Consider the following 26,962-nt stretch of genomic DNA (forward strand, 5'->3'; position numbering starts at 1 on the left):
CGCTCACTGCCAGAGAAGCCAGTTAGGGAAATGTTTAGAAGTGTGGCAGCTGTTACTTCAGACTATGTCAGAGAGAAGCTGCCCTCAACTTTTTCCTGTGCAACAGTTGAAGAGGAAAGTCAGAACCAATGCTAAGCATATGCCAGGTCAGGAATAATAGCAAGGCTCCTCCAGAACCCCATCAGGTCTCTAAGGGTCCCTCCTGACTTGAAGAATGTCAGATTTAACAAAACAAGCACCAGAGAGCAGCAGAACTCTGAAGGAACAAACACTGTTTACAAACTAGAGATATAAACATTTATTTCACAACTTTGCCATAATTTGCTAAGGAGACATGTACTGAGGACATTTAAATCACTGGGGTGGCCGATGCTGAGACTTTCCAAAGAGCAAGGATCAGATGCACCATCATACTGGCCAGCTCTGCTTCACTTAGAGCCACCTCCTTTCTTGGGGCCATTAGTCCTTATTTCGTGCCAGATTTTCACTAGAGGCTCCCTGTTCTTCCAAATGAGTTCATGTCCATACGTGATATACCATCTGGAGAAAGACAAATATTCTTTGTTGGACAAATTATTGGACAAATATTCTTTGTCCAATGTTCAAACAATGGGACCTCACTTGTGAGGTCATGCAAACTTCACACCATTATAGTACCAAGCTGATCCTTCAACTGCTTTTCTTCATTAAAAAGAATGTTTGCTTTATGTGAATGGGTGTCTTGCCTACATGAATGTCTGTGTGTCATGTGTGTGCAGTGACAGTAGGAAGCAGAAGAGGGCATTGGATCCCCCGTGTAACTGGAGCTAGACAGTTGTGAGCTGCTATGCTGGTGCAGGCTGGAAACTTGGGTCCTGGAAGAGCTACCAGTGCTCTTAACTGCTGAGTCATCTCTCCAGCCCCAAGTTGACACTTCAAATAAAATGCCACAGTCACGCCGTACAATTGAATAAAACAGGTAATTTGATATGAAGCTTTGGTACTTGTGATATATGAAGAATAAAAGCAAGCTGGTCCTGAGTGGGCATTTGGAACTATGAGGCAGCTTTACACAGTTAAATATTTTTCTTTACATTTTATTTATGTCTTGGGGAGGAGGCACAAGTACCACAGTCAGTGTGTGGAGATCTGAGGACATCACATAGGTCCCAGGAATTGAACTAAGTTTGTGAGGCTTTGTGGAAAATACCTTTACCCAAAGACCCACTCACAGCCCTACAATGTAACTTTTTCACTCACTGTAAGCTAACCTTGCCTTGTTTACTTATTTATTTATGTAACACGTTTTCCCAATGTAGCCCAGCCCATTGGCTGGACACTCATGTCAATTCTGCCTCCAAAGAGCTGGGAGTAAAGGCAGAAACAACCACATCTACCTAACTTGAGAAAAACAAGTACAAACAAAAGAATTTGCTCAATATGCTAATAGTTTCCATGTGTCAATCAAAGTCTGATCAAGGTACAGACTTTTTGTTTCTTTGTTTACTATAAATAAGAAGAAATGTCAGGTGTGGAACTTGCTAACAAGGACTATAATGGTATATACCTCCTGCTATTTCCACCTGCCTACGGCAATGAATGGACAGTGAGGGTGAGAGGTTTAACAATACAGCCTGACTAGGAATCACCTAATTATGAGCGGAACGCAAACCTGAGATTCCTGTGCTCTAACTGCTGCACTCAACGAAGCATGCAGGGACGCCCCCCAGTGCTGAGTGGCACTGCCGACTGGAAGCATGTGACTTAACCAACACAGCAAGGCTGTGCAGTTAATTTAGGGCCTCTCCAGCCAGCTCCTCCAGGGAAAGAGCACGGGCTCCTGGAGTCTTGGGATGGTGAGAATGGCCGCCTAGGAAAGCGCCTACTCTGAGATCTTCATTTTCATACTCACTTCCCAAACAGCCGTCACGTTCCCAGAGACAGACGCCACACTGACTGACCTCATCTCTTCCTAGACACCTAATTTTAATATTAAGAGAATAGCATGATGACCATGATTTTAACCCCAGCAGAGGCGGAAAGCGGGAGCAGGAGCAGGTGAATGTCTGTGAGTTTGAGGCTAGCCTGGTCTACATACTGAGATCTAGGCCAGCCATATCTCAAAAACAAACAAACAAAGGGTATGAAAGATTTAAGGGGCTGGAGGTGGCTCAGGAGACTAAGAGTACGTGGTGCTCTTTAAGGACACCAGGGTTCCGTTCTTAGCATCAATACCCACACCAATATGAAACAACCCCACAATAATATGAAACTCCAGTTCCAGGGGATCTGATGCCCTCCTGTGGCCGCTGGTAATGAATGTGGTACAAAGACATACACCGTGAAAAGTGTTCTACCTTACATTGGTACCAAAAGAGCAGTATAATGCTTTAACACTACAACAATATACAAATGTACATCTTTAAAAGGGCTTGACTTATGCTAGAATTTTAATTCCTGAATACAGATAAGTCTGCTCATGAGAGCTGGACACAGTGATGCACATCTGCAACCCTAACACTCAGGAAGCAGAGGCACGAGAATAGAGGTCAGGAAGGAGCTACATAGACAAATGCTCCGAGAATACGTGGTGAGCACAAACAGATTTAGAATTCACAAAGCACAACTACTTTTCTAGGCCCAGTGTCTCTGACTGCTTATAATGTGCTGCATAGCAAGAGTTAGAGCATGCACAAGCTAGTCTTTACTCATGGGAACACAGCAGCACTCGGCTCCACCTAGGGCACACTGCAGAACCACCTTCTATTCTATTTAAATTTGGGCAAAAACCAATTTCCTGAAGCACAACAGAAGTGCATTTAGTATGCTGCAAAAAGAAGCTGTAGGTTCATATTTAAATTTTTGTTCTACTACATCAGAGCCATCGTCATTCCCAAGACTCAGTTTCTATCATCAAACAGGAACCTAAGGTACCTATCCTGGTACTTGCATGCAACAGATACCCAGTAAGCATCGGTCTGGAACATGGTCCTACAACAGTCTCTATCCAGACCTACTGTGTTCTCCCACACACGCAGTCCCAGGAGAGAAATGGCTCCACCAGCTAAGAACACCACCAGTCAGATGGGACTGGCGGGGCAGTGGGCAGGGTAAACAGTTCGGCAACCGGTTACACTCAAACTTACATTCCAAAGAGAGCTCCCCCAAGATGGGCTGCATGATCAAAAAATTTCCATCCCAGGATCATCCCAGCTGTATCCATGGCAATGATGGCTTTTAAGGCCTAGAAGCCAGGAAGAAAAAACAGAAATGGTACAATTTCAATCCTCTACTTCCAATTTAAGGGCAATATTTCAGTCATGTATGAACTTCAGCCGGATACTCACATTGCCCGCTGTGAAGGTGAAGACGGGGAGGAAGATGATAGCGAGCCTCCCCTCCGGGATCTTGGTGCAGACAGCTGCAAGCACAGTCATGATTGCTCCCGACTGCAGGGGAATAAACACAGTGACCAGGACGGCACAAAGCATGAGGAGGGCTGCCTAGGCTCTGAGCACCTGATGCACTCCACAGCTGGAGAGGAGCATAAATCTTCAAAACTTTGCACTGCGAATGTGCACAGTATCAGAGAAAGGGACCCAGGCTGTCACATAATACTGCAAATACTCCCTGGAAACAGACTAAGCTCTCGCTACAAAAAAATAAAATATATCATAATGAGTATATGAGTGTCTAGTTAAACATGCTGAGTACTGCCTGCTCTTCCAGAGGACCCAGGTTCAGTTCCCAGCACCCACATGGCAGCTTCAGCTATCTGCAACTCCAGTTCCAGGGAAAGGGACATCCTTACACAAACATACAAGGAGGCAAAACATCAACACACATAAAATAAAAATCATAATAAAAAGGAAGGAAGGAAGGAAGGAAGAAGGAGGACTGTTTCTACCAGCTCCCTAACCAGTTCAAAAAAACTATGGAACAGCTTTTTTCTTCCTATTTAAATTTATAATAGCTGTGAGATATTTTTTCTGGAATATACCAAAAAAAACCCTCTCAAGCTAATCAAATTTTTAATTTATCTGAAATTATCTGAAAATATATCAAAACCTCAATCATATGTCCTATCTGGCGTTAACTCTCATGATACACATTCATTCAAATATTTGAATTCTAACATAGCAGGCAGGCATGGTATTATATACTAGGGGTGCAGAAACAGTTCCCACCTTCCTGGAGCTTATAGTATGACACAGGAGAGACATCTAAGTAAAAACAAGCAACTCCGAGATCAGAAGCAAAGATGTTGTGTGCCAAGGTAGCACAAGAAATCCCAGGCTCAGGGCATAGCTATATCCAGCTCAGGTCAGACTCCAGCCAAGCAGAATAGGAGACAGGAAGTGAGCTGCACAGCTTGGCAGAGGACCACAAAGAACGCAGGTGCAGTGCAGAGAGCAAGGTGAAAACAGCATGCAAGCCTCGCACTATTGTCTTCTGAGGAAGTTCACAGCGGAGACAAAGCTGTCTATTAAAGGAATAAAGGACAAGGAGACACTCTACACTCATTTCAAGTATCAGGTCAGGAAAGATGGCCATTGTGACAAATTGAAGGAGTCTGCAGTGTAATGTCTCAGCACAGAAAAAAGCCAGCATGGTAAAAACCCACTTATGGTCTAGAGCCAACAGTGCCACCAGTGCTGATCTGAGCTGTGAAGAGGGAGGCATGGTTAGGGAAGACACTGCTGTGATATACATTACCCCTGCAACAAGCATCACAGGAAAACCCAACAAGCTAGAATAACCAAGATAACAGATCCCAACAGAGTGCATGGCAGAGGGTTAATGAACATGCAGTTTTCATAGTCTAAAAACATCTTCTCACACATTATATGCTAATTTTAAAAGAGAAACATAGTATAAAAGTTGGACAAGAGTTGACATATTCACCACAAAAAAAAGGACACACAGACACCATGTACCTGTAATCCTAGCACTGAGGACACCATCTAACACTCCCACTCAAGACAGACCAACTGACTGAATCTTAAGAAAAACAAACAAACAAAACAACAACAAACAACCCAAAAACCATAATAACTCTCCTGTTTGGTTCAAAACCACTGGTGGCGTGAAAATCAAAGATAATCTATGGGAATGTGGCAGCTTTTAAAAGTCAAAAAAATACCACAACAACTGATTTGCTTCTTGAGCTTCAAGGGAACATTACTGGGACAACTTGCATAATTGAAATATGAACTATAAACTACGCTGAATGGTGCTATAGGGTATGTAAAGATATTTGTGTTTCTAGAAAGAACATGTTGAAGTACTTACAAACACAACACCCAAAAGAGCCACAATACAAGAGAGCTATTCTTGAGGATGACAAGGTCTCAGCCTGTGGAAGCACTTCCCATTAAAAGTCTAATGACCTAATCTAGTCCCCAGAACCCAACGTAGAAAAGAGAACCAACTCCAAAGTCGTCCACGTGCACACACCATGGCAGATGTGGGCCCAAGTGCACACGTATTTTACAGATCAAAATTAAGATAAAAGAAAAAAGAAAGAAAAAAATTCAGATAAAAGCCAAGCAAGGTGGCACATGTCTATAATAGAGGTAGAGGAAATAGGATGAAGAGTTCAAGGTAGCTACATCTCTCAAACAACACCCTGACAAAGCGCTTGTACCCAGAATATATCAAAAATGTGTTAACAAATTCAATTAAAATGCTAATGAGCAAAATATACTTCAAAGATGATGCATGAGAACAAGCACAAAATCATTAACATGACCAGCTATTGAAAAAACAAAAATGCCAGCTACTCTAGAACATGGAGACTGGGGCTCTCATACTCTTCTGGCACGAAAGTACAGAATACTCCTGTCGATGTGCCCCTGCCAGTCTATAGGTTCTTAAACAGTGCCATAAGCACCATATGGTCTGGCCATTCAACTCTGAGAAATGAAAGCATGAGTCCACAGCAAGGGCCGTACACACAATGTCCACAGCACTTGTTGGTTTGTTCCATTGTTTGGGACTGGGTCTCACTAAGTAGATGTAGCCCGCACTGACCTGGAACTCACTATGTACACCAGGCTGGCCTAGAATCCACAAAGATCTACTTCCTCTGCCTCCCTTGTACTGGTATTAAAGGCACGTATCAACATGTCTACCACAATCTGTTTTTGCTTTTTTAAAATAACAGACAACTCAAGTGTGCATCATTTACTGAATAGTTAAGTCCATAGATTGGACTTAACGCTCACAAGAGAAATACTTTTTATTTCTTTATTTTGAGATGAAGTCTCACTAAGTAGCTCAGCCTTGCCTCAAATTCAGTCTTCTCACTGTATTTTCTGAGTAGCTAGGATTACAGGAGCCACAACACCCATATTGGAATAAATGATTGGTATACACAGCAATATGGATACATCTCAAGATTTCAGGGCAAGCATCTTGCCAGGTGGTGGTGGCACACACCTTTACAGAGGCAGAGGCAGACAGATCTCTCTCTCTCTGTGAGTTCCAGGCCAGCCAGGGATATATAGTCAGACCATGTCTCAAAGGGACAAACAACAAAACAAAATATAAAGAAAGAACCAGTCACACCAGGTTATACTCAGCTCTATACATACACACACACACGCACACACGCACCATGGAGCACCTACACATGCGTGCACAGCAACAATCCTAAAATAAAACGTCTAAAGTTTTCAGCGTTACAAATGTGTAAGTTTACTGTTGCACTGACTCTATAAGACACGGACAACAGGGTGAAAGTATATGGAATCTGTATTCATTTGAAACTTCCTTATAAGCATAATCAATCACAATGAAATTGAACATTAAATCAGAAACTATTTACATTAGAAGTACTTACTGCACCAAGTGAAGGTCCATATCTTCCTGTGGCAACTTTACACACATAACTGACAAAATTGGAAATAACACCTATGAAATAAGCCACATTTCAACAATTTAAGTATAAAAAGCTTTTTTTCCCCTTTTAGATGTACTAGGGATTGAGCCTAAGGCCTTCTGTACACTAGGCCAGCCCTTTTCTATTGTACTGTACCCCAGACCCGAGTTTCTGTATTTTAGTCTCCACTCCACAGTTTAACAGTACCTGGTTTGCTTCTCTTCTTTAGATAGCGTCTTACTTTGTACCTCAGGCTTGCTAACCTCCCGTCTCAGCCTCCTGAATTTTCATTCAGCTTACAGGCTATGCTTAGCAATAGTGTAAGGTTACACTGGGATCAATCTAAGGGTATCAGCATGAACTAAGCCCTGCTAGCCCTTCAGCTGATTTACAGTGCAATATCCTGGATGCTGTGCCCTCTCCAAGACCCCACCCTCGTTACACTGAGTGACTCTGGGTATTCACTTTACCTTGAGTTACCATTCTCCTAATCACAGCAGCCAGTACCCACATTTATCAGCTACCTCGCAACAATCTGGGCTAACTGCAGACATCAGGGGCCCATTAGGTCCTGTTGGCTTCCATATCATTAGAACTAGTTTTTTGGTGGCAGGGATTCAACCCAAAATTTTTTGTGTGCTAGGTAAGGGCTTCACACCATGGAGCTGTATCTTTAGCACTCACTCTAACAGCTCATCTCCAGCTTTCTATCAACTAAGCACACTGGGGAAATGAGCCAGATGGCTAAGATAGCTGGAAGTCTGGAAACCATCAATCTATAAGATGATTTGTCTGAACTAAAAAAACCAAGGTCCAGTGAGATTAAAATGTTGTTTAAACAGTACTCTATTCCGGAATCTCTCCTTTACTAAATTATAACAAAGCATACTCAAGTAATGAGTGGGAATCTATCAGAGAAGAAACTGAGAAGGAACAGAGTCCACTGATCTGTGATGCTCTTCTCTACACACAACTTGATAAACAAGTTCATCCTGAGGATGTGATGTGTACAGCTCTGCACAGACTTCTACTACGATCAACCCTCATCCCTTCTGCAGGGAACTGGGTCCTATACTTCCTCCATCCTCAGGGGAAAGCTATTTATTACCTGCAGACAGATACACCGCCACAAACTGCTCCTGACCCAGAATGTTCACGATGCTAGATGAGAAGCTCCACAAAACATACATATTTGCTGCCATGTGGAATAAGGAGAAATGACTGAACGTTGACAGCAACATTGGAGAACAGAGGACCTCTACAAGAGAAGAAAGTACCTGGTAAACATACAACACACGACCATTACGCTTTGTTTTAAACTTGTCTGATTATTGTTATTAAATCGAACATAAGAATCCAAAAGGTTGGTTAAAGCTTAAATAAGATGGCTTACCAGAGCGTATTTCAAAGGATAAAAAACTACCTTAACAAATGTTTCTACTTAGTAACTAGCTAATTATTTCAATTATAGACACAAAATTACATGTAATACTCTCCTCAAAAAATAGGCTTGCAGTGATTATAGATTATAGACCTTAACTTAAAAAAATTTTTTTAATTTACTGGGTGCTTTGCTTGCCTGCTTGTATGTCTGAGTTTGCCTGGTACCCAAGGAGGCCAAAGCGGGTAATGGATAACCTGGAACTAAGGTTATAGGCAGTTATGAAGCACCATGTGCTGTTGGGAATAAATCTGGGTCCTCTGGAAAAGCAGCCAATGTTCTTACTTGCTGAGTCATCTGTCCAGGAATGCTCTATGTAGACCAGGCTGGCCCCATCTGTCCTGGAATGCTCTATGTAGACCAGGCTGGCCTCACACTGTTTCCCAAGTACTAAGAAAAGGTTACATCACCACGCCCCGCCCAGACCTTAATTTGTTAAAAAAGAAAAACCTCTACTATGTATGTGTAAAGTGCCTTTCAGGCATCTGGGAATTGCAACAGAGGGAGACGAGGTTCTTGTCCTTGCAGGCTTCACCTTTGTACTCTGCTCGTAATTCCCGACAAACAACTCACTTCTGTACACTCTAACTAAGGCAAAGCCCACTTTTCACATTATTTGTTCCCACAACGGAGACTTACTGGATGCTGGGTTGGATGTAAAGTATCTGATCATGGTTCGATGCAGGGACGGCACTCTCCACAAGCAGAAGACGAGGGCATTTGCAGCTATGATGCCTACAAAACAGAATTGAAGGACACGGAAATAAGAGGCACGAAAGTCAAGTCCACCTGACCTTCTCCTGCCAGTTACATGAACGCACTACGTATTTGGTAAGGGACAGAAGATGGGGAAAGCAGTGCTAGCATAGCATTGTGTCCAAACTGCCACCTAGCAGGAAGTCGGAGGATGTGTGGACAGCTGCACTCTCTTCTAAGAGGCGGCTTTCTTTTTAAAGGTTTGTTATTTATGGTGCCACATATACAACTGTCGGAGTCATTCTTGCCTTCCTTGCTATTGCTGTTGGATTGTGTGCTCCAGGCTGGCTGGCCTGCAAGCTTCAGGCAATTGTCCTGTCTCCACCTCCCATCTTGCTATGGGAGTGCTACTGCATCCAGCCATTTGCCAGTTTTTCCCATGGTTTCTGGGATTGAACTAAGGATTGGGAGGCTAGCATCTTTCTATTTTGGTGTTTTGAGACAGGGTTCCTCTGTGTAACAGCCCTGGCTGTCCTGGAACTTGCTCTGTATACCTGTCTGCCTCTGCCTGAGTGCTGGGATTAAAGGTGTGTGCCACACCACTGTACTGAGGCTAGCATCTTTTTTTTTTTTTTTTTTTTTTGGTTTTTCGAGACAGGGTTTCTCTGTATAGCCCTGGCTGTCCTGGAACTCACTTTGTAGACCAGGCTGGCCTCGAACTCAGAAATCCACCTGCCTCTGCCTCCGAGTACTGGGATTAAAGGCGTGTGCCACTGCTAGCATCTTTACACACTCACTCACCTCCCCAGCTCAGGAACTTTCGTCACCCAGATCAGTATTTTCCTCCTTCTGAACAGTTTACTCTTCTCAGTAAATAATCAGATCCATAATTATTGTTTGATAATACCAACTCAGAAATAGAGGCAGGAGGATCGGGGACACAAGCTCATCCTAATAAACAGAGTGAATTGTAGGCCAGCCTTGAGAACATGAAACTTTGTCTCAAAGAAGACAAAGCAAAACAATAAAATATCTTTGAAGATCCTCTTCTCAAAACTCTGCCCCACCCCAAAGAACATTTTTCAATTCATTTCAAACAACCAGTTCTACTCTTGATATCAAAACCAAGATGTGACAAGAAAACTAGTCAAAAAGCAACGTAAGGGAGGTTGGGTTTATTGTGACTCCAAGTTTGAGTCTATCATGGCAGGGAAGACATGGTGGCAGTGAGGTGGCTGGTCACATAGCACCCACAAGCAGAAGCATAAAGTGATGGGTTCTAGACTCAGCTTGCTTGCCTTCTTCCCTTTTTTTTTTTCAGTTCAGGACCTGAGCTCACAAGATGGTGATGCACACAGTCAGAGTGGGTCTTCCTATTTTAGGATCCGATGGATCCATAAACTTAGGGGACCACTAAATTTTATACTTCTAAATAGTGAATTAAAGATACATGGACTAAACCTTATTTAATCCCAGAACTTGGAAGGCAGAAGTAGTTGGATCTCTTGGGTTTCAGGCCAGCCTGTTCTACAAAGAGAAACCCTATCTTGAAAAACAAAACAAAAAAGGCATGAACTGATTTAGAGACCTTTAATCTATTTTGCTTTTTTCCGTATACTTAAGATTTACAATCCACTTCAACAGCTAAGCACAGGATCCCATTTTGGGGGTGATCTTATCTACCCAGTACATCCTACCTGAAGGAGCCTCCAACTAACTCCACTCTAACAATCCAGTTAGTGCTAAATATGCATGTCTACAGCAGCCAAATGATTGAACTCAGGGTCAGCAAGGTGGCAGGTTCAGGAGTCACTGATCTCACATAGTGGCAAAGTGATAGAGGACTCAAGAGGAAACCCAGAGAAACCTGTCTTCCACCGCACAACTGAGATTGGAAAAAAGTGTTAAACTAAGACGAGAACATAGAAAAACACTAGTGGACAAACCCAAAACAGGGAGGCAAAGCCCCCCCCCAAGTGATGACTTCCTCCATCAAGGCTCCTCCTAAAGGTTCCATAGCCTCCCTAAAGAGCAGCACCACCTGCTTGGGACAAACACAGAAGCCCATGAGTGATATTTCACACTCAAACAACAGCACCTGGGAAAGTCTGTCAGGCTCCCTGGAGAGCCAGGAGCAATACTCTCCTTGGGGCTAGTTTAGGGCCCCCAAGAGCAGAATGAGAAAGCGGCAGGGTCAAGTCTAATGGAAGAAAGCTGCTTTAGGCTTCTCCATTACCTCACAAACACCAAAAGGATACATAATACCTTTTTCCTGGGCTCAGAGATGGCTCGGTCAGTAAAGCGCTTGCTATCTAGTAAAGCACAAGCATGAGGACCCGAGTCAGAGCCTTAGAATCATGTTTAAAAGAAAAGAGCATAAGAAAGTAGTGCGCACCTATGATGCCTCGTGGACCCCTCAGATGGAGACAGAAGACAGGATAGTGATCTCCAGTGAGAGAACCTGTCTTCAGGTGGAGAGCAACTGAGCAAGAGGTTTGACGTCAACCTCTGTCTCGCCCCCATATTTGTGTGTGTGTGTGTACACACACACATACATATATGTATATGTATACACATACATACATACATACATACATATACATATATGCACACACTTTTTTCCCTAAGCAACTTGAAGTCTAGGGAAATATTTCTGAATAAGAGCAAGAAAACTTCCAAAGAGGTATGGTATTTCACACACAATCCTAGCTCTTGGGAGTCAGGTGCAGGACAACAGCTACAAGTTCCAGGCAGCCTATGCTGCATCATAAGACCCTATTTAAAATAATAACAGTAACAACAACAACGATACATTCCAAAGCAAAGAAAACATGTAAAAGGAGCTCTCTTTCTACTCTACCCTTAAAAAGTGGCTTTTCAAGAACAGCCTGAGACGAGTCCTTCTCCAACACAGACTCTCTACCTCTAGACATGGGACACAGTGCAGCTTCCTCGCCATCTGCTCCTGTCTACATCTAGGATTAAAGCAGCACAGAGAAACTTCTCTGAACTCAGAAGGCAAATACTTTGCAAACAACTCACTGTCTAGACTTGCCTTATCTGACATCCTGCCAACCCAAGAGCCTGCGTTCAGTCATAAACCTTGAGCGTACCAGTGCTTCTATGCTTCTGCTCCCGTGTGTCAGTAACACAAGCCAAAGGTCTCAGACAGCTTAAAAATCTCTAGGCCAGAGCCGGGCGTGGTGGCGCACGTCTTTAATCCCAGCACTTGGGAGGCAGAGGCAGGCGGATTTCTGAGTTCGAGGACAGCCTGGTCTACAGAGTGAGTTCCAGGACATCCAGGGCTACACAGAGAAACCCTGTCTCGAAAAACCAAAAAAAAAAAAAAAAAAAAAAAATCTCTAGGCCAGAATTTGTCAAGTTCTTTAAAAACACAAAAATGAAAATAAATACCACACATATACCCATCAGAACATTAATAATCCCAGGAAAGAAAGTAAATCTATAAGCTCTGGGTTTGGTTCCTGGCACTCACATGGTGGCTCATAACTGCCTGTAACTGTCCTCTTCTGACTGACATACAAGAGCTCTTGCACACATGGTGCTTACACATACACTCAAGATACACATAAAATAAATATATGTATTTTTAAATTCTGGGTACAAAGTTAACTAATTTACATTCCAAATGTTGTAAAGCTAGAAACACTCGTAAGTGTCAGGTGATAGCAGACAGCTCAAAGACCACTTCCTCAGTTTTTCCAAAATCATGTAGCTACTCCACTTATCTGGTGACCATCCCGTTACGTCATTCAGAGTGCTTTATACTCAGGTTGTGCTGAGTATGTTATAATTGCTTTCTATACTACAATATTCTTCATGACAAATGACTCATTTAAGGGGGCTGAGGGGATTGCTTAATTGTAAACTGCTCATGCAGCAAAGGACTGAATTCAGATCACCAACACCCACATAAAAAACCAGATGTGACAGTACACATCTGTAATCCTCATGCTGAGAAAGTGTAAAGATAAAATAAAAAACATGAAAAAGTAGAACTGTGAGTGTTAATTAGTGCTCACATTTGCCGTCAAGGCAGTAAGTAGGCGTTATTAAAAATTGGCAATGAATTCAGGAGAACAAAAGCATTTCTAAGGAAAGCAATGTCAATCCTAAGCTTGGAGACGACATCCGGTTCTAAAATGTAAGAAAAAGTTAAGCCTACATTTAGGAAAAGCGGTCCAAATGGGGAAAAAAAAAAATCCCACCCTTTATCTACCAAGGGAGTTAAAGGAAACAGTATACCAGTAAGTAAGTCTGCCCTGTTTGAGAGTAAGCAGCATCTAGCTGCTCTCTAGAAATCATGTTTACTATTTATGTCACCTTACAGAGCTTCCAAATCCATCAAATACTATGAAACTGTTGCTTTGAGAACTCAGATCTGTCTTTGCACACCTTCAGTCCCAGCCCTCAGGAGGCAGGGGCAAGCAGATCTGTTCCGGGATGGCCTGGGCTATAGATTCTGTCTCTTTGTCCCTCAAATTGGGGGAGAAAAAAAAAGAACAAAGTAAAATCACCACGGTGGCATGGACTACTTGACTCACATTCACATTTAAGGGAACCTTCTGAACATGGTTTGCTAGGCAGTAACGTGGACTTGGGTTAAAACTCACTTCTATTCTACTACCGTTTGACTTCAAAAGGTTCTTTTCACACATTATACACATGAATAAAATTTTCAAACAATAAAAGCGGAGAGAAAAGTTCTTTCTCTAGAGGAGTCTCCTCATCTACAAAATAGAGACAAATGCCCTGTACCCAGCGTGGAAAGTACAGAGACCCTGGCGCACACTTGAGCAATGTCTCCTTTGGCTTGTTTAGTTTTCTATATTCCAGGCTGGCTTCAAACTTGTCATGTACCACTAAACTTCTGATCTAGCTGCCTCCACCTCCGAAGTGCTAGAATTACAGGTATATACATGACACTTTGCCAAGTCTGTGCAGTGCTTCTGTTGAACCCAGGGCCTTGCTAGGCAAGTACTCTATCAAACTAAACTGTATTCCAGCATTCCTTCATCTTCTTAAATGGGATAAATATCAATGACCCATGAACTATTTATTTGGTCAATAATGTGTTCTATGCAAACTCGAAAACTGATCCAGGACATCTTGAAATATTTATGCCACACTCTTTTGTTGTCTTCGCAGACCTTTGCTTTGCCTCGCTATAACACAGACTGGCCTTAAACTCTTCGGGCTCCTATTATAGATGTGAGCCATTGTGCCCAGTTCCACACTATTTTATACTATCGTGTAGGCATGTAGGTACAAAGATTCCCTGTCTTCTAAGCCACCAGTAAGCACGGTATGAAAGCCATTGCCTGTGACATACTGTACCTTTTGGTTTGATTTCTCTTCCCTTGAATGGCTAAAACGTGTAAGCTAACACAAACCTGTCACAGTCCGCTGGCCATCACTTAGGCTATTCCACCACTTGTTAATCTAAAACAGAAGGAAAATTGCATATGACTCTATGTGACATAGTTCAGACTCAGGGGGAAAGCTTGTCTTTTTTTTTTTAAGGACTGAAACTATTTAATAATAAGAATTATCTATATAAAAAAGAATTATCTACTAAACAAAATACCTTTCTTGCATATAATCTTCAGAATTCTTTAAAGTAATCGTGGCTGTGACCAAGAACCTATCAACCCAAATTTATTGGCCACTATGATGCCATCTGCCACAGCACAGCACTTGTTTCTGAGTTTTAATCTGAGGAGCTGGAAACTTCTTAACAATGTTAATTTCGTGTCCCCTGAGCACCATGATCTTTTATTAATTTTAGAAAGTTTACTGTCCTTGCTCAGTAACTAACTGCATCTAATTGTCATTATCTCCCTTCTGGTTCACACATAATTTTCAGTTTGACATCACTTCTACTGAAAAGGCTGAATTTCCTAGTGATGAGCGTGCATATAAACGAGGAACCACAGGGACAAGGAACTAAACACTGAAAAAGGCCAAAGCCACACGCAGTAGGAGAACATCCTGCTCACCATGAAAGTGAGAACTGAATGATAGAATGTGCTGAAAGGCATGAAACTGCAAAGATGTAATGATTGGGGTCAAGGGTATACTGCCTGCTGTCCTCAGACAGCTGGGGCTCTGAGCAGCACTCACATAGACACGCTTAGGTCTGCACTGGCGCCTCTATTGCTAAAAGGCATGCTTCATACTCAGACACTCTCCACAGAACCATCGCTCAGACACTTGTTCCAGATTCTGTCAGAATGAGATAATAAAGGATAGCTAGCAGTATTGTCATGAGACCAACAGTGAAGCACAATTGTCACACTACAAGATGTAGCAGGTACCAAGTGGTAGTCATATTGAGTTTAAAATTCTAAGAACAGGGTGTGGTAGCACAAGGCTTTAATCCCAGCATGAAGGAAGCAGACCCAAGAAGATCTCAGAGTTTCAGGTCAATGTGGTCTACATAGCAAGTTGCAGGACAACCTGGACTACACAGAGGGACCCTATCTAAAACAAAACAAAATTTAATTTAAAAATAATAATAAAAGATTCTAACAAGGGAGCTGGAGAGATGGCTCAGGGGCTGAGAGCACTTGCTTCACAACTATGAAACCTAGAGTTCAGATCCCAAGACCTTTATAACACGTTCCAAGCGATCTAACACCTACTTCTGTCCTCTGCCACCCACGCGTGCATGTGCGCATACACTCATATTCTCATGTGTGCTCATACACATACCCACAAGATATATACCTTAACACGAAGATACATATCTTAAAACAAACAAACAAACAAACAAACAAACAAAAAACCCAGGAAACATTTACAACTAGAGTGCCAGGCATGCTGAAGTCCTAGTCATTCAAGAGGCAAAGGCAAGAGAAATGCTTGGGCCTAGGAGCTGGTGGAAGACCTGAGCAACATGGCAAAACTCATCTCAAAACAGAGAAGGCGCTGGGAAGGTGCTTAGTGGTCAGCAACGCCGGCTGCTCTTACAGAGTACCTGGGTTCAATTCTCACAACTCACGTGGTGGCTCACAACCATCTGCAACTCGGGTTCAAGGGGATCCAGTGACCTATTCTGACTTCTGTGCGTGTCAGGCATGCATACGATATATACACATACAGGCAGACAAGGCATTCATACACATAAAATAAATCTTCAAAAATAAGCTTCTAATTATACTTTTCACTAAAATTGCCACCTTTTCCTTCTTCTTCCCTTTCTTTTTTTGGGGGGCGGGAGTGGGGGCGGGGAGGTAAGGGGAGAGGAGGATCACTGTAGAGCCCTAGCTGCCCTGAAACTCACAGATCACCTGCCTCTGCCACTGTGCCTGCAGCCATGTTTTATTTTTATTTTTTATTTTTTTATTTTTTTTAAAATGAAAAGCTTCTACCTTTTTTTTTTTTTAAAAGATTCATTTATTTATTATATGTAAGTACACTGTAGCTGTCTTCAGACACTCCAGAAGAGGGCATCAGATTTTGTTATGGATGGTTGTGAGCCACCATGTGGTTGCTGGGATTTGAACTTGGGACCTTTGTAAGAGCAGTCGGCGCTCTTAACCACTGAGCCATCTCACCAGCCCCCTGCAGCCATGTTTTAAATGCAGTAATATTACTCGGTCCAGATCTTACATTTTCAGAATGCACTTTGAAATATTTAGGGATCAGACATGTCTATGGCTTGTTTGCAATAATCTCGTAAGGGCAGAGAAGAGATATGAAAAATAGACCTGGAACTGCTCAGGGTGCACAATAATGGGCTTCATTAGACTGTCCTCTCTACTTCTCCGCCTCAAGTCTCCCATGCTTAAGATGGTTAAAAGTAAAAACTCATCTAGGGCTGCTGATGTGCCCGACACACACAATCCCAGGTTCCATCCAACACAAGGAAACCAGTGTGCTAGTTCACACCTGTAAGCCCAACTCTCGGGAAGTGGAGGCAGGAGGATTACAAGTTAAAGGTCATCCTTGTCCACACCACAAAGTCAAGGTCTCAAAAACAATTTCAATTATGAAATGGAACCTGGCTTTCACTTGGAAAGGCATTCAAGACTAACAAGTAATGACACATTAGTAGTATGAGATCCCACTTCTGCAACTGTCACTGTGAGTTCTCAGCGCTGTATGTACAGAGGTACAAATTGGTTTCTAAGAACCTGCTTTTTTTTAAATATTAACTAAGAGCTTGCTGTTGCTAAGGCTTTCCTCAAATTCCTGGACTCAGAAATCTCCAAGTAGCAGGGACAAAGGCCCATGCCACCATGTCAGGCTAGGACATCATCTTCCATACTATACTCATAATTGCTTGATTTTCTTTAATGGACATAGATTTTAAATACCATAACCTACCATTTACTTAACTATTACTAAAAGAAATCTACTTTTGGATTAAAGTTTTATATAAAATCACTTATAACCCTTTCAGCATTTTAAAGACTGAGACACGGCTCAGCAGTAAAGTAACTTGCTGGACTTGCATCCAGTTCCCAGCATTCATGTCAGTTGTGCTCACAACCCTCTGTAACTCCAGCTCCAGAAGGGGCAATGCCCTCCCCTCAAGCCTCCTCAGGCACCAAATATGTGACATCACACATAAATAAAAAGAAATCTTTTGGGAGTTGGAGAGATGGCTCAGCATTTAGAAGCACTGCTCTTTCCAAGGACCAGGTTTCAACTCCCAGCATCTACAGAGTGGGTCATAATCATCTGCAACTCAAGTTCCAGATAATCCAACACCTTTTTTTGGCTTCTGAGGGCACCACATATATACCGTGCACAGATACACGTGCAGGCAAAACAACCACACACACTGAAAAAAAATAATTTGTATGTTAACCCATGGCCTCAGTACTCAGTATGTATGAATAGGTGAAAACATTGTGTGTGTAGAATGTTTTTAAGAACTCAGTTGGGCTGGAGAGATGGCTCAGTGGTTAAGAGTGCCAACTGCTCTTCCAAAGGTCCTGAGTTCAAATCTCAGCAACCACATGGTGGCTCACAACCATGCATAATGAAATCTGATGCCCTCAAGACAGCTACAGTGTACTTACATATAATAAATAAATAAATAAATCTTAAAAAAAAACAAAAAAACTCAGTTAAGAGAAAAGGAGGCCAGTTTTTATACAAAGTAAATGCAACTATGAATTTGCATCTCTTTCTCACACTGTATCCCTGAACAGTTAGAATATAATGCAATAGGAATTTACCAGTTCATAAACCCTGTGTCACTTCACTGGGCAACCTTCTAAAGTCCATTTAATGGCTGTCTATAAGGTCCACAAGTGTGCATAACCATACACACACACACATACACACACACACATACACACACATACACACACATACACACACACACACACACATCTTTTAATCCCTGTGATCCTATTCTAAACTAACTCAGCAAGGTGAAGAAAGTGAACACTGGCTCCTCTAATAGAGCTAGGAAAGGGCCCCAAACCTTTATAACAACTCACTACGGTGAGTCTGACACATGTGGGCAGAAGGACAAACCTCTCATGGTGTCCATACATGCATTGTAAACGCCCATCGTGCCTCCAGGACACAAAAGGAGAATGTCATCAACCTCACATCTATGGATGGAATGCTGCCACTAAGTAAGGCTAGACCTCAGTGAGACACTTGCTATGTAAGCTAGTGGACCCCCAGAACCCACTATAACAATCTGCTCTTCAGCTGGGCATGGTGGCAATGCCTTTATTTACAGCACTTGAGAGGCAGAGGTGGGTGGATCTCTGAGTTCCAGGCCAGTCAGGACTGCAGAATGAGACTCTGCATTTACAATAAAAACATTCTCTGACCTCCATGTGAATGTGATGGTGCTCACTCCACATACATAATAATAAAAGTTTACAAATAAATAAAAAAGACTATTTTCTAATTAATTAGACTTTTGTGGTTAGCTAGAATAAAGGAAGCAGGGTTTCTTCTTACCTCCTTTCTGAGGTTTCCCTCCTTTTGTGGCCGTATGCTATCCAACCAGTCAGCTTTTATGCCATCAAAGTAACTCTGGACCCTGGATTTCAGTGATTCATACTGCCAAATAGCAGCTGAGCCAAATGCACAGCCTGTGAACTAGAGAAAATATTTAAGTAATTTGAAAGGGAAATACATTTCTCAGATAAGATTTCACCTAGCATGGTAAAACCTACTGTGTTGCTTTATAATAACATTAAGCATTCAGAGGCCTGTTTCCAGCAACAAATCTCCAGAGAAAACAAAAAATACCAATTTGGTACCACTTGAAATACTCTATGAAAAAGGAAGCCCATAAACACCGTCCTCAGAACTGAAGCAATGGAGCCAAATTCTGAAAGCAATTATTCAATTTATTCTTTAATCTGAACTCATACAGCCAGCTTCCAAGTCCCACTGAGCCCCACCCTCTCCTTCCACCACCAGAACCTGCCCCCGGCATTACTTGACTGCAGTGCTAGCAACAAGCTACGGAAATAGCAGTGGCCTGAGCTCTTACCCCAATGGTGAAGAAAAAGGGCTTCATGAGAGTTCTTATAGGATAGGGGGAAGGGTAAAAGACTGTTTCTTCCAGAGGCGGGATCAAGGCACTTCTCTTATATGCTTCTCCACTGGACCCTGTGTCTGATCTTCGAGGTTCAACCTTCCTGGGTGCTTTTCTAAATCCACATTTTTGCTGAACAAACAAGTTAAACCTGTGGAGGGTAGGTAAGCATCTGATTAGAAACACTGCATCTTCTTCTACACAAGAGTCCCTAGGAACCTGCACTTGGCCAGAGTCATCACCATGTCACGTGATTTCCTAACACTCCAACAAGAGCCAAGACTCCTAATCTCAAGAAGGTATCCTTAACCTTCCTGGGAAGAATGCGACCCAAACTACAGTAGTCCAGAGAGTGCACCATGGGCTATTTATTACTTTGTATCAATCAGAAAAAGATACCTTGATTCTCCACAGGGAAAAAGACTACATAAATAGTAAAATGTTTCTTTTTGTTTCTATTTATTGTGTGTGCCCTCAAACCAACATTCCACACTGTGGAGGTCTCTCCTTCTACCTATTGCACCCATGCACTGACAGCTTCAGTAACAATAAAATAACCTTGTTTTGTCTGAATTTTGACCAGATTCCAAAAGAAACATTTAAATGTGTTGTCCTTGCAACTCTAACTATTTCCTTTGACAAGTATTGATAGTTGTAAGTGATGTAAGTATGATGTAAGTATTGATAGTTGTAAGTGATGTAAGTATGATGTAAGTATTGATAGTTGTAAGTGATGGATTTCACTGTTTTAAGGAAGTCTTCAAAAGGGATCTTCTTGTTTGAGTCCTTACAGCTTGGCCTTCTCAAATCATTTGGCAGTGTGGATCACAGCCCCCATCCCAGCTGAGTCTGAGTGTTCCACTCGTCAATCTGACCCTTCACTCTGATCCTTCTGTTCCTGAACTCCTTAGTAGTAGACATGCACTCCAAGAAAACTCAATCCATGCAAGTTCTTGAAGTACACTTTCCCCTTGTGATATTCTCATTACACCCTAAACAGGAGGCTAAAATAGTGAGCCCAGGCTACACGGGAAGGTTCGGTCTCAAAAAAGAAGAAAAAGAGAGAAAAATAAGGTGAGGGAATTGAGATTTAAGTCAGTAGAACACTGGACTAAATGCAGGCAGCCCTGGGCTCAATCCCAGCTCAGCACAAACCAGATATGGTAGCATACACCCCAGCCCTTAAGAGAAGGAAAGAAGCAGGACACTATCAAGTTAGAGGTTAGACTGACCTTGGTAAGTCCCTGTCTCAAAATAAATAAACAAAAAAGCTTCCCTTTCTAATCTAATCCCTTCCTTCATGTCTGGATTACATTTAACAACTTAGTTTCAGAAGATTATCCACTTATTCAATCAATGTCAAGGCAAACAGTAAATAGTGCTGAACTCCCTTCAATGACATCAGCAGTCTGAGAAGCAAACACCATTGAACAGTCAATCCCAAATGCTATTAATCCTTTCCCCTTGTCTACTTTTTCTTAGTGGCTAGGAAAGAAATATCCTTGTTTTCTAGCCTTCTGTATGGTAATATCTCATATCACTGGCCTGCCTCTCCACCACCCCCTCCCCACCCACCCCCAACCCCACTCCCCTACCCCGTCTCACTCAGACACACACACACCTCTATCTTTCTGGCTTGACTAGGATGTAATATCTAAAGCTAAAACAGTTATCTTTAAAGCCAAGATAAAGGTCAAGGAGTTTACACTTAAACCCTGGCATTTTGGAGTAGAGTACAAAGACAGCAGTCACTTCTTCCCTCAAAACATCTTAGAAAAAAATAATTCCCACTTATCTAGTCATCAGTTTTATAGCCAAATGCATTCCTAAGTAATTTTTTTCTTTTTTAAAGCTTTATTCTTTTTTTAAATTCAATTCCTTATATGTATGGATGCTTTGTCTACATGTATGTCTGTGCAACTCATGTGTCTGATGCCTTGGAGGCCCAAAGAGGGTAACAGATTTCTAGGCCTGGAATTACAGGCAATTGTGAACCATCATTTCAGTGCTAGGTATTGAACCTAGGTCCTCTAGAAGAATACTAAGTGCTCTTAACCACTGAGCCGTGTCTCCAGCCCCAAGAGTGTTTAATTTTGTGTATATGGAGGTTTTGCCTATATGTATGTTTGTGCACTACATGTGTGCCTGGTGCTAGCAGAGGCCTTAAGAGTGCTTTAGCCCCTGGAACTGGGTTCCAGACAGTTGTAAGCAACCATGTGGAAACTGGGCATCAAACCCAGGTCCTCTGTAAGAGCAGAGAATCTTGAGTGCTGAGCTAAGAGCTCACGAAGCCCAGGAAGAGTTTAAAGTAGCCAAAGTAGGTCTAATAAATAAAGTGATGAGTTCACACTGAACTAAACCAAATGATCACCATCAGAAGGCATTCACTATACAGAACTAAACTTGTAACCCAGTACTAATGATTTCTCTTGCTAGACAAGAATCCTGAAGGACAGGAGTGCAGCGGCCTAAACTTAACCATATCATAAAATCTTACAACTCCTGTAAAGGGAGAAACGCGTTTGGGCTGGCAGGTGCCTTGGGACTTTGTGTTTGTAAAAGCCTTTGTATCACCAAATAAAGTGTTTACAAAATGCAAATGTTGGGACCTCTTTAGAGCCACAAGGCCTGGCTCATTCTTCATGCTAATTTAGACCCACAGCGGCTCAAAACAGACTAATGATTACAAAGAAAGTAACTCCCATTCCCTTAAGTTCATACATGTGGAGACAAGAGCAAAGCCACGTCAGGCTCACCCACATTCTCATCTAATGCCATCTTCTCCCATAACCACAAGATTAAGAATGTCCGTTTCAAAGTTTCCATATAAATCTTTAATACCACATGTATTGAGGGGAGGGTTAGACAGGACCTCAAGTAATCCATGATGGCCTGACAGTCTGGCTCCTACTCCTAATCCAGATCCCAAGTGCTGGGATTTCTAGCCTGAGTCACCATGATAGGTAGGCTAAACTGTGTTGACAAGTTTTGTGCTGTTACTAGAGACAAGCACCCTACCAACGAGCTGTTCGCAGAGGTTCCTCATAGATGAAGTGTCCACTTCTTTTGCTGCCTTTTCCCCGAAACTATTACAGCAAATCAACAGAATCACAGAAATCTTGTTACCCCCAAGGAACCTCTCCAGTTCCACCTGTTTAAGACTTTTTTCTTTCTTTCTTTCTTTTTTCAGTCTTCTGCTGCCCAGACTAGCCTTGAACTCCTAACCCTGCTTACAAGCAAGTCTGACCACACCAAGCTGTTTAAAATCAATGCCTGATTTTAAACGTTAGCCAGTAAGCTATACCGTATGCAACTTTTCCACAGATGTTAATAAGCTTCACTTGGGAAGCAGGTTTTTCCGCTTTTGCCACTTTCCAAAATTCTGATTTTGGGTGGCACCTGGGAAATTAATCTACATATAGTCCAGGTGCTATTTATTTATTTATTTATAATTCAGTCTTTCCCAGCTTGGCTCCAACTCGCCATCCTCCTGACTCAGACTACTGAGAGATGAGATTACAGACCTGTGCCCACCTCGGGTGAATTTTAAAATCAGGTGGTGCCTTCGCCACGTTCAATCTTATCATCTCTGGCTAGCTCACACGTTTATAAAGCCCTCAGACCCCTTGCTGTGTATGGTACCATCAATTAGGTAGAAGTTGCAAAGTTGACATCTTCGGACTAAGTTTCAACGTCAGTATTAATTCAACTGTTAATGGAATTTCTCTTCTATTACACTTCATGTAAGATCCGGCCGGAAAGGCCACGTGCTTCCTACAGCAGTACAGCCCTTTCAAGAATATGAGCCGGACATGCGATTAACGCTCAGAAGTTCCCCCTTCCATCACGTCCCTCGGAACTACTAGGAAGGACACCGCCGGTCCGGAGAACCGGGCCGGGCTCAGCCAGACACCTCTCGCGGCTCGGCACCCAGAGCCAGTAGGGAAAGGAGGACCAAGGAAAAGCTCGGCGGGGAGGAGGCAGCTTTAGCAAAGACCTCGTAAACAATGGAAAGCCGGAGCCCCACACGGCTACCTCCCCCCTAGGATGCGCACGACCCCAGCTCAAGGGAAACCCGGGAAGCTGGAAGCGGCGGCCATTACCTGCGTCCAAGCAGCCGCGGGGCCTGGGTCGCAGAGAGCTCCCGGTAGCCGCCACCCAAGGGAGGCGCCCACGCCGGACCGCAGCGCCAGCCTCGCTGTACCCAACCTTGCAACGCCATCTTCCCAACCTCTGCCCCACCATGGCCCGACCTCACTAACCCCGGCCTGGAAATCACTTCCGGGGCGAAGAAGGAAAAAAAAAAAAAAAAAAAAGCCACACAGCGCGGAGGAGCGGCCTAGAGCGCCACCTGGAGGCCGAATCAGTTCCGGTCTTCCTCTTCTCAGACCAGCGCCAGCTTGGAAGTTTCTGGTGAGAGTGACTGGGGAAAACTTGAGGCTTTGAGTTATCAGACACCCTCGGGTTATCACATTTAACCACAAGACACCGTTTCACTGTGCTTCATAGTCTCAGAAAAGGAAAATGGCCCTGTACAGTGGCAACCTTAACTCGCTAGGCTTGGACATCTGTCTGTGAAAGGCAGAAAAAGATATATTCAAGGGCTGGTGAGATGGCTCACTGTGTAAGAGCACCCGACTGCTCTTCCGAAGGTCAGGAGTTCAAATCCCAGCAACCACATGGAGGCTCACAACCATCCATAACGAGATCTGACTCTCTCTTCTGGAGTGTCTGAGGACAGCTACAGTGTACTTACATATAATAAATAAATTAAAAAAAAAAAAAGATATATTCAATGGGACCACACTGGGAGGATGAGATTCAGTGACTCCCCACGTTCATCTTCCAGGTCTAGCATAAAGATAAGGTTTAAATAGACGGCAAGAAGTGTGCAGTATAAGGAAATTGTGTCCCCTCACCAATCACCCTTCACCCGTCACCCCCGACCCCTGATCCAGCTTCCTTCTCCAGGTCTGCCCCCTTGACAAGTTGCAAATCTTTCTGTAGTTACTGGCTGCCCCAAGAAATTCAGGCTTTTTTCTTCCAGCATGAGATTTCTGGGGTAGTTCCATGTTCTTAGGATGCATTACTGAAGTTTGATAGCCAAAGATAGAGCCCCGAGTGTTTCAGTTCTCCTGCTGGTTACCTGGAGCCAGGATAGAAAGACCACGCACAAGAAAGTTGAAGAAGCAAGGGAAGGGAGAAGGGTCTCCTACACCTGAGTCTGGTTGATCTCTAGACAACTGAGAGTCAAGTATCCCAGCACAATTAACATTTGCTTTGAGAACAATGTTCCCTTTCTACAGGGATGTTTCAAATAAGAATGTTACAGTAGCAGGGAATCATGTGTAATGCCTAAGCATGGCATGTTTCCTTTCCTAACTATAAATCCGCAATTTTCTAGAACTCACAACAAGCCTCATTTATAGTAAAAGAGACTTTTTAACTCCCTCTGCAACTTTATGGCCCTTGGTTTATATTATTAGATTGGAGTCTACCAGAAGCACCTCCAGGACTACTCTATCATCTCATTTATTTCAAGAGGGAAAAGGAGGATGGGTGGGGGTGGGGGTCCCTTAGAAACTCTTCTGTTACTGGTGGTAAAGGTCTGGGCTGAGTGTTTCCAGGCTTTGAGACTGAAGAACGGCCTGTACAGAATATAGAACATGGGGAGCGACCCTTATTCAAAAAGAGTCAGAACACACTGCAGAACCGTGGGTAGCAGCACCAGTGGAGATGCTTAAGGGACCCCAGTTCTTGTTTGTAGCTTCTAGATATGGGATGCAGAGGAGTTTGGTTGTTAAGGGATACCCACTTTGTGTGGCTCTATGTTTTCATTCACAGATTAAATACACAATTGTTTCTTATTGTCCATGTTCTCAAAGTCAGTGTAGGCCAAATGGGTCAACATAAAGATGGATGGACTGAGCCAACTGAAACCAGAACCAGCCTGGGCCAGCCTGTGTCCATCATATATATCTCCACCCCCTTCTCACTCCCCACTCCTTTATTTTAGCAGGCCAACTCCGACCTGCTCCGTTCTTGTAGCGTCTCTATCTCATCCTCCGACCCCTTCTTTCTGTTTTGATTTTTCATCTTATGGGTTCGCCAGACATCACAGGCTGGCGGCCTGATTCTCAGGGTCTGTGCAGAGTCTGCAGAACTTGGCTTGTTTTAGGCTATTGGCTGCATTGCTTCACCTCCCTCCCTCCATTCTACCTTTAGCCATGACATCACTACCCACCTTGTCCCCGTTGCCCTCCTATTTACTTTCCCTCCTTTAGTTTTGCTCTATCATCCTAGTCCAGCCACTTGCTTGCTTTCTTTCTTTTTCTTCTCATTCATGAAGTGCTACCAGTGTTTTGTGGTTTTTTTCTTTTAGGTTTGGGGGTTTGTTTGTTTGTTTGTTTGTTTGTTTCTTGAGACAAGGCTTTGCTTGTGTAGCCCAGGCTGTCCTAGAACTCACTCTATAGAGCAGGCTGGCCTTAATCTCACAGAGAACCTGCCTCTGCCTCCCAAGTACTGGGAGTAAAGGCTTTTTTTCTTTCTTTCTTTCTTTCTTTCTTTCTTTCTTTCTTTCTTTCTTTCTTTCTTTTTTCTTTCTCTTTTATTTATTTATTTATTTGGCTTTTTTTCTTAATTAAGGGTTTTTTTTTTTGTTTTGCTTTGTTTTGTTTTGTTTTTAATGGAGACTGGAGAAACAACTTGTGGATTAAGAAGATTTCATTTCCAGAAGTCCCCAGTTTAATTCCCAACACTCATGTTGGGTAACTCACAACTTCCTGAAATTCTAGCTCCAAATGACTCACGCCCTCCTCTGGTTCCTGAACACACACACACACACACACACACACACACACCAAACCAGGCATGGTAGTGCATGTTTTTAATCCCAATACTTGAGAAATAGAGGCAAACAGATCTCTGAAACTTTGAAGCTAGATGGTCTATATAATAAGACTGTCACAAAAAATAAATAAATAAATAAACCACCACAAAATAGCAGCTCAAAACGTTATAGAAACCCACTATTTTGGAAACTAATTTAAAAAATATAATTTAAAAAAGAGCTTGAACACAGGTACCCCCAAAAGACATAAGGTATTAAGTGAACATCCCAGTGCTGTGTGTGTTTACATCCTTTGAGTTATTGGGTAGGAGCCCTGCACCACAAACAGTATAGCCTATTGCCATTGTTCTTGGTTTCCCACCATAACTATATAGTAAGATTCTATGATGGAGACAGATTTTGGTTGCAGGACAGAAAAATCAAGCTGGAAGTGACCTGGGGACTTCTTTCCTGCTGGCTGTCTTTCATAATGCCAGCAAATGCAATGCAGGTCACTGGGGAAGGAAGGTCATCTAAGCTGTTACTCAGGATGAGTACTGGGCCGATAGTGATAGGGAGTTTATGAGGAAA

General features: G+C 42.8%; 1 protein-coding gene across 1 annotated transcript; it reads right to left on the reverse strand.

Annotated features, from left to right (window-relative positions):
• Window positions 1–274: 274 nt before the first annotated feature.
• Parl (presenilin associated rhomboid like) lies at window positions 275–23,812 on the reverse strand. Its single transcript, XM_021184734.2, has 10 exons — window positions 23,646–23,812; window positions 19,498–19,693; window positions 18,957–19,097; window positions 14,414–14,462; window positions 8,943–9,038; window positions 7,971–8,120; window positions 6,824–6,894; window positions 3,327–3,428; window positions 3,126–3,223; window positions 275–540 (listed from the first exon to the last, which is right to left on the reverse strand). Exons 1-10 carry the CDS (start codon window positions 23,762–23,764, stop codon window positions 429–431), a joined length of 1,134 nt encoding a protein of 377 aa, XP_021040393.1. The 5' UTR covers window positions 23,765–23,812; the 3' UTR covers window positions 275–428.
• Between the last annotated feature and the right edge of the window lie 3,150 nt (window positions 23,813–26,962).

This window comes from Mus caroli, chromosome 16 (assembly GCF_900094665.2).
Source record: "Mus caroli chromosome 16, CAROLI_EIJ_v1.1, whole genome shotgun sequence".
In the NCBI taxonomy this organism is placed as follows: Eukaryota; Metazoa; Chordata; class Mammalia; order Rodentia; family Muridae; genus Mus; species Mus caroli.

Coding starts and splice junctions, on each gene's coding strand:
- Parl (XM_021184734.2), bottom strand. CDS start 23,764: ATGGCGTTGCAAGGTTGGGTACAGCGAGGCTGGCGCTGCGGTCCGGCG. Junction 14,463..18,956: donor AGGGAAACCTCAGAAAGGAG/GTAAGAAGAAAC, acceptor CTTCTGTTTTAG/ATTAACAAGTGGTGGAATAG. Junction 8,121..8,942: donor TACATCCAACCCAGCATCCA/GTAAGTCTCCGT, acceptor CTTCTCTTGTAG/AGGTCCTCTGTTCTCCAATG.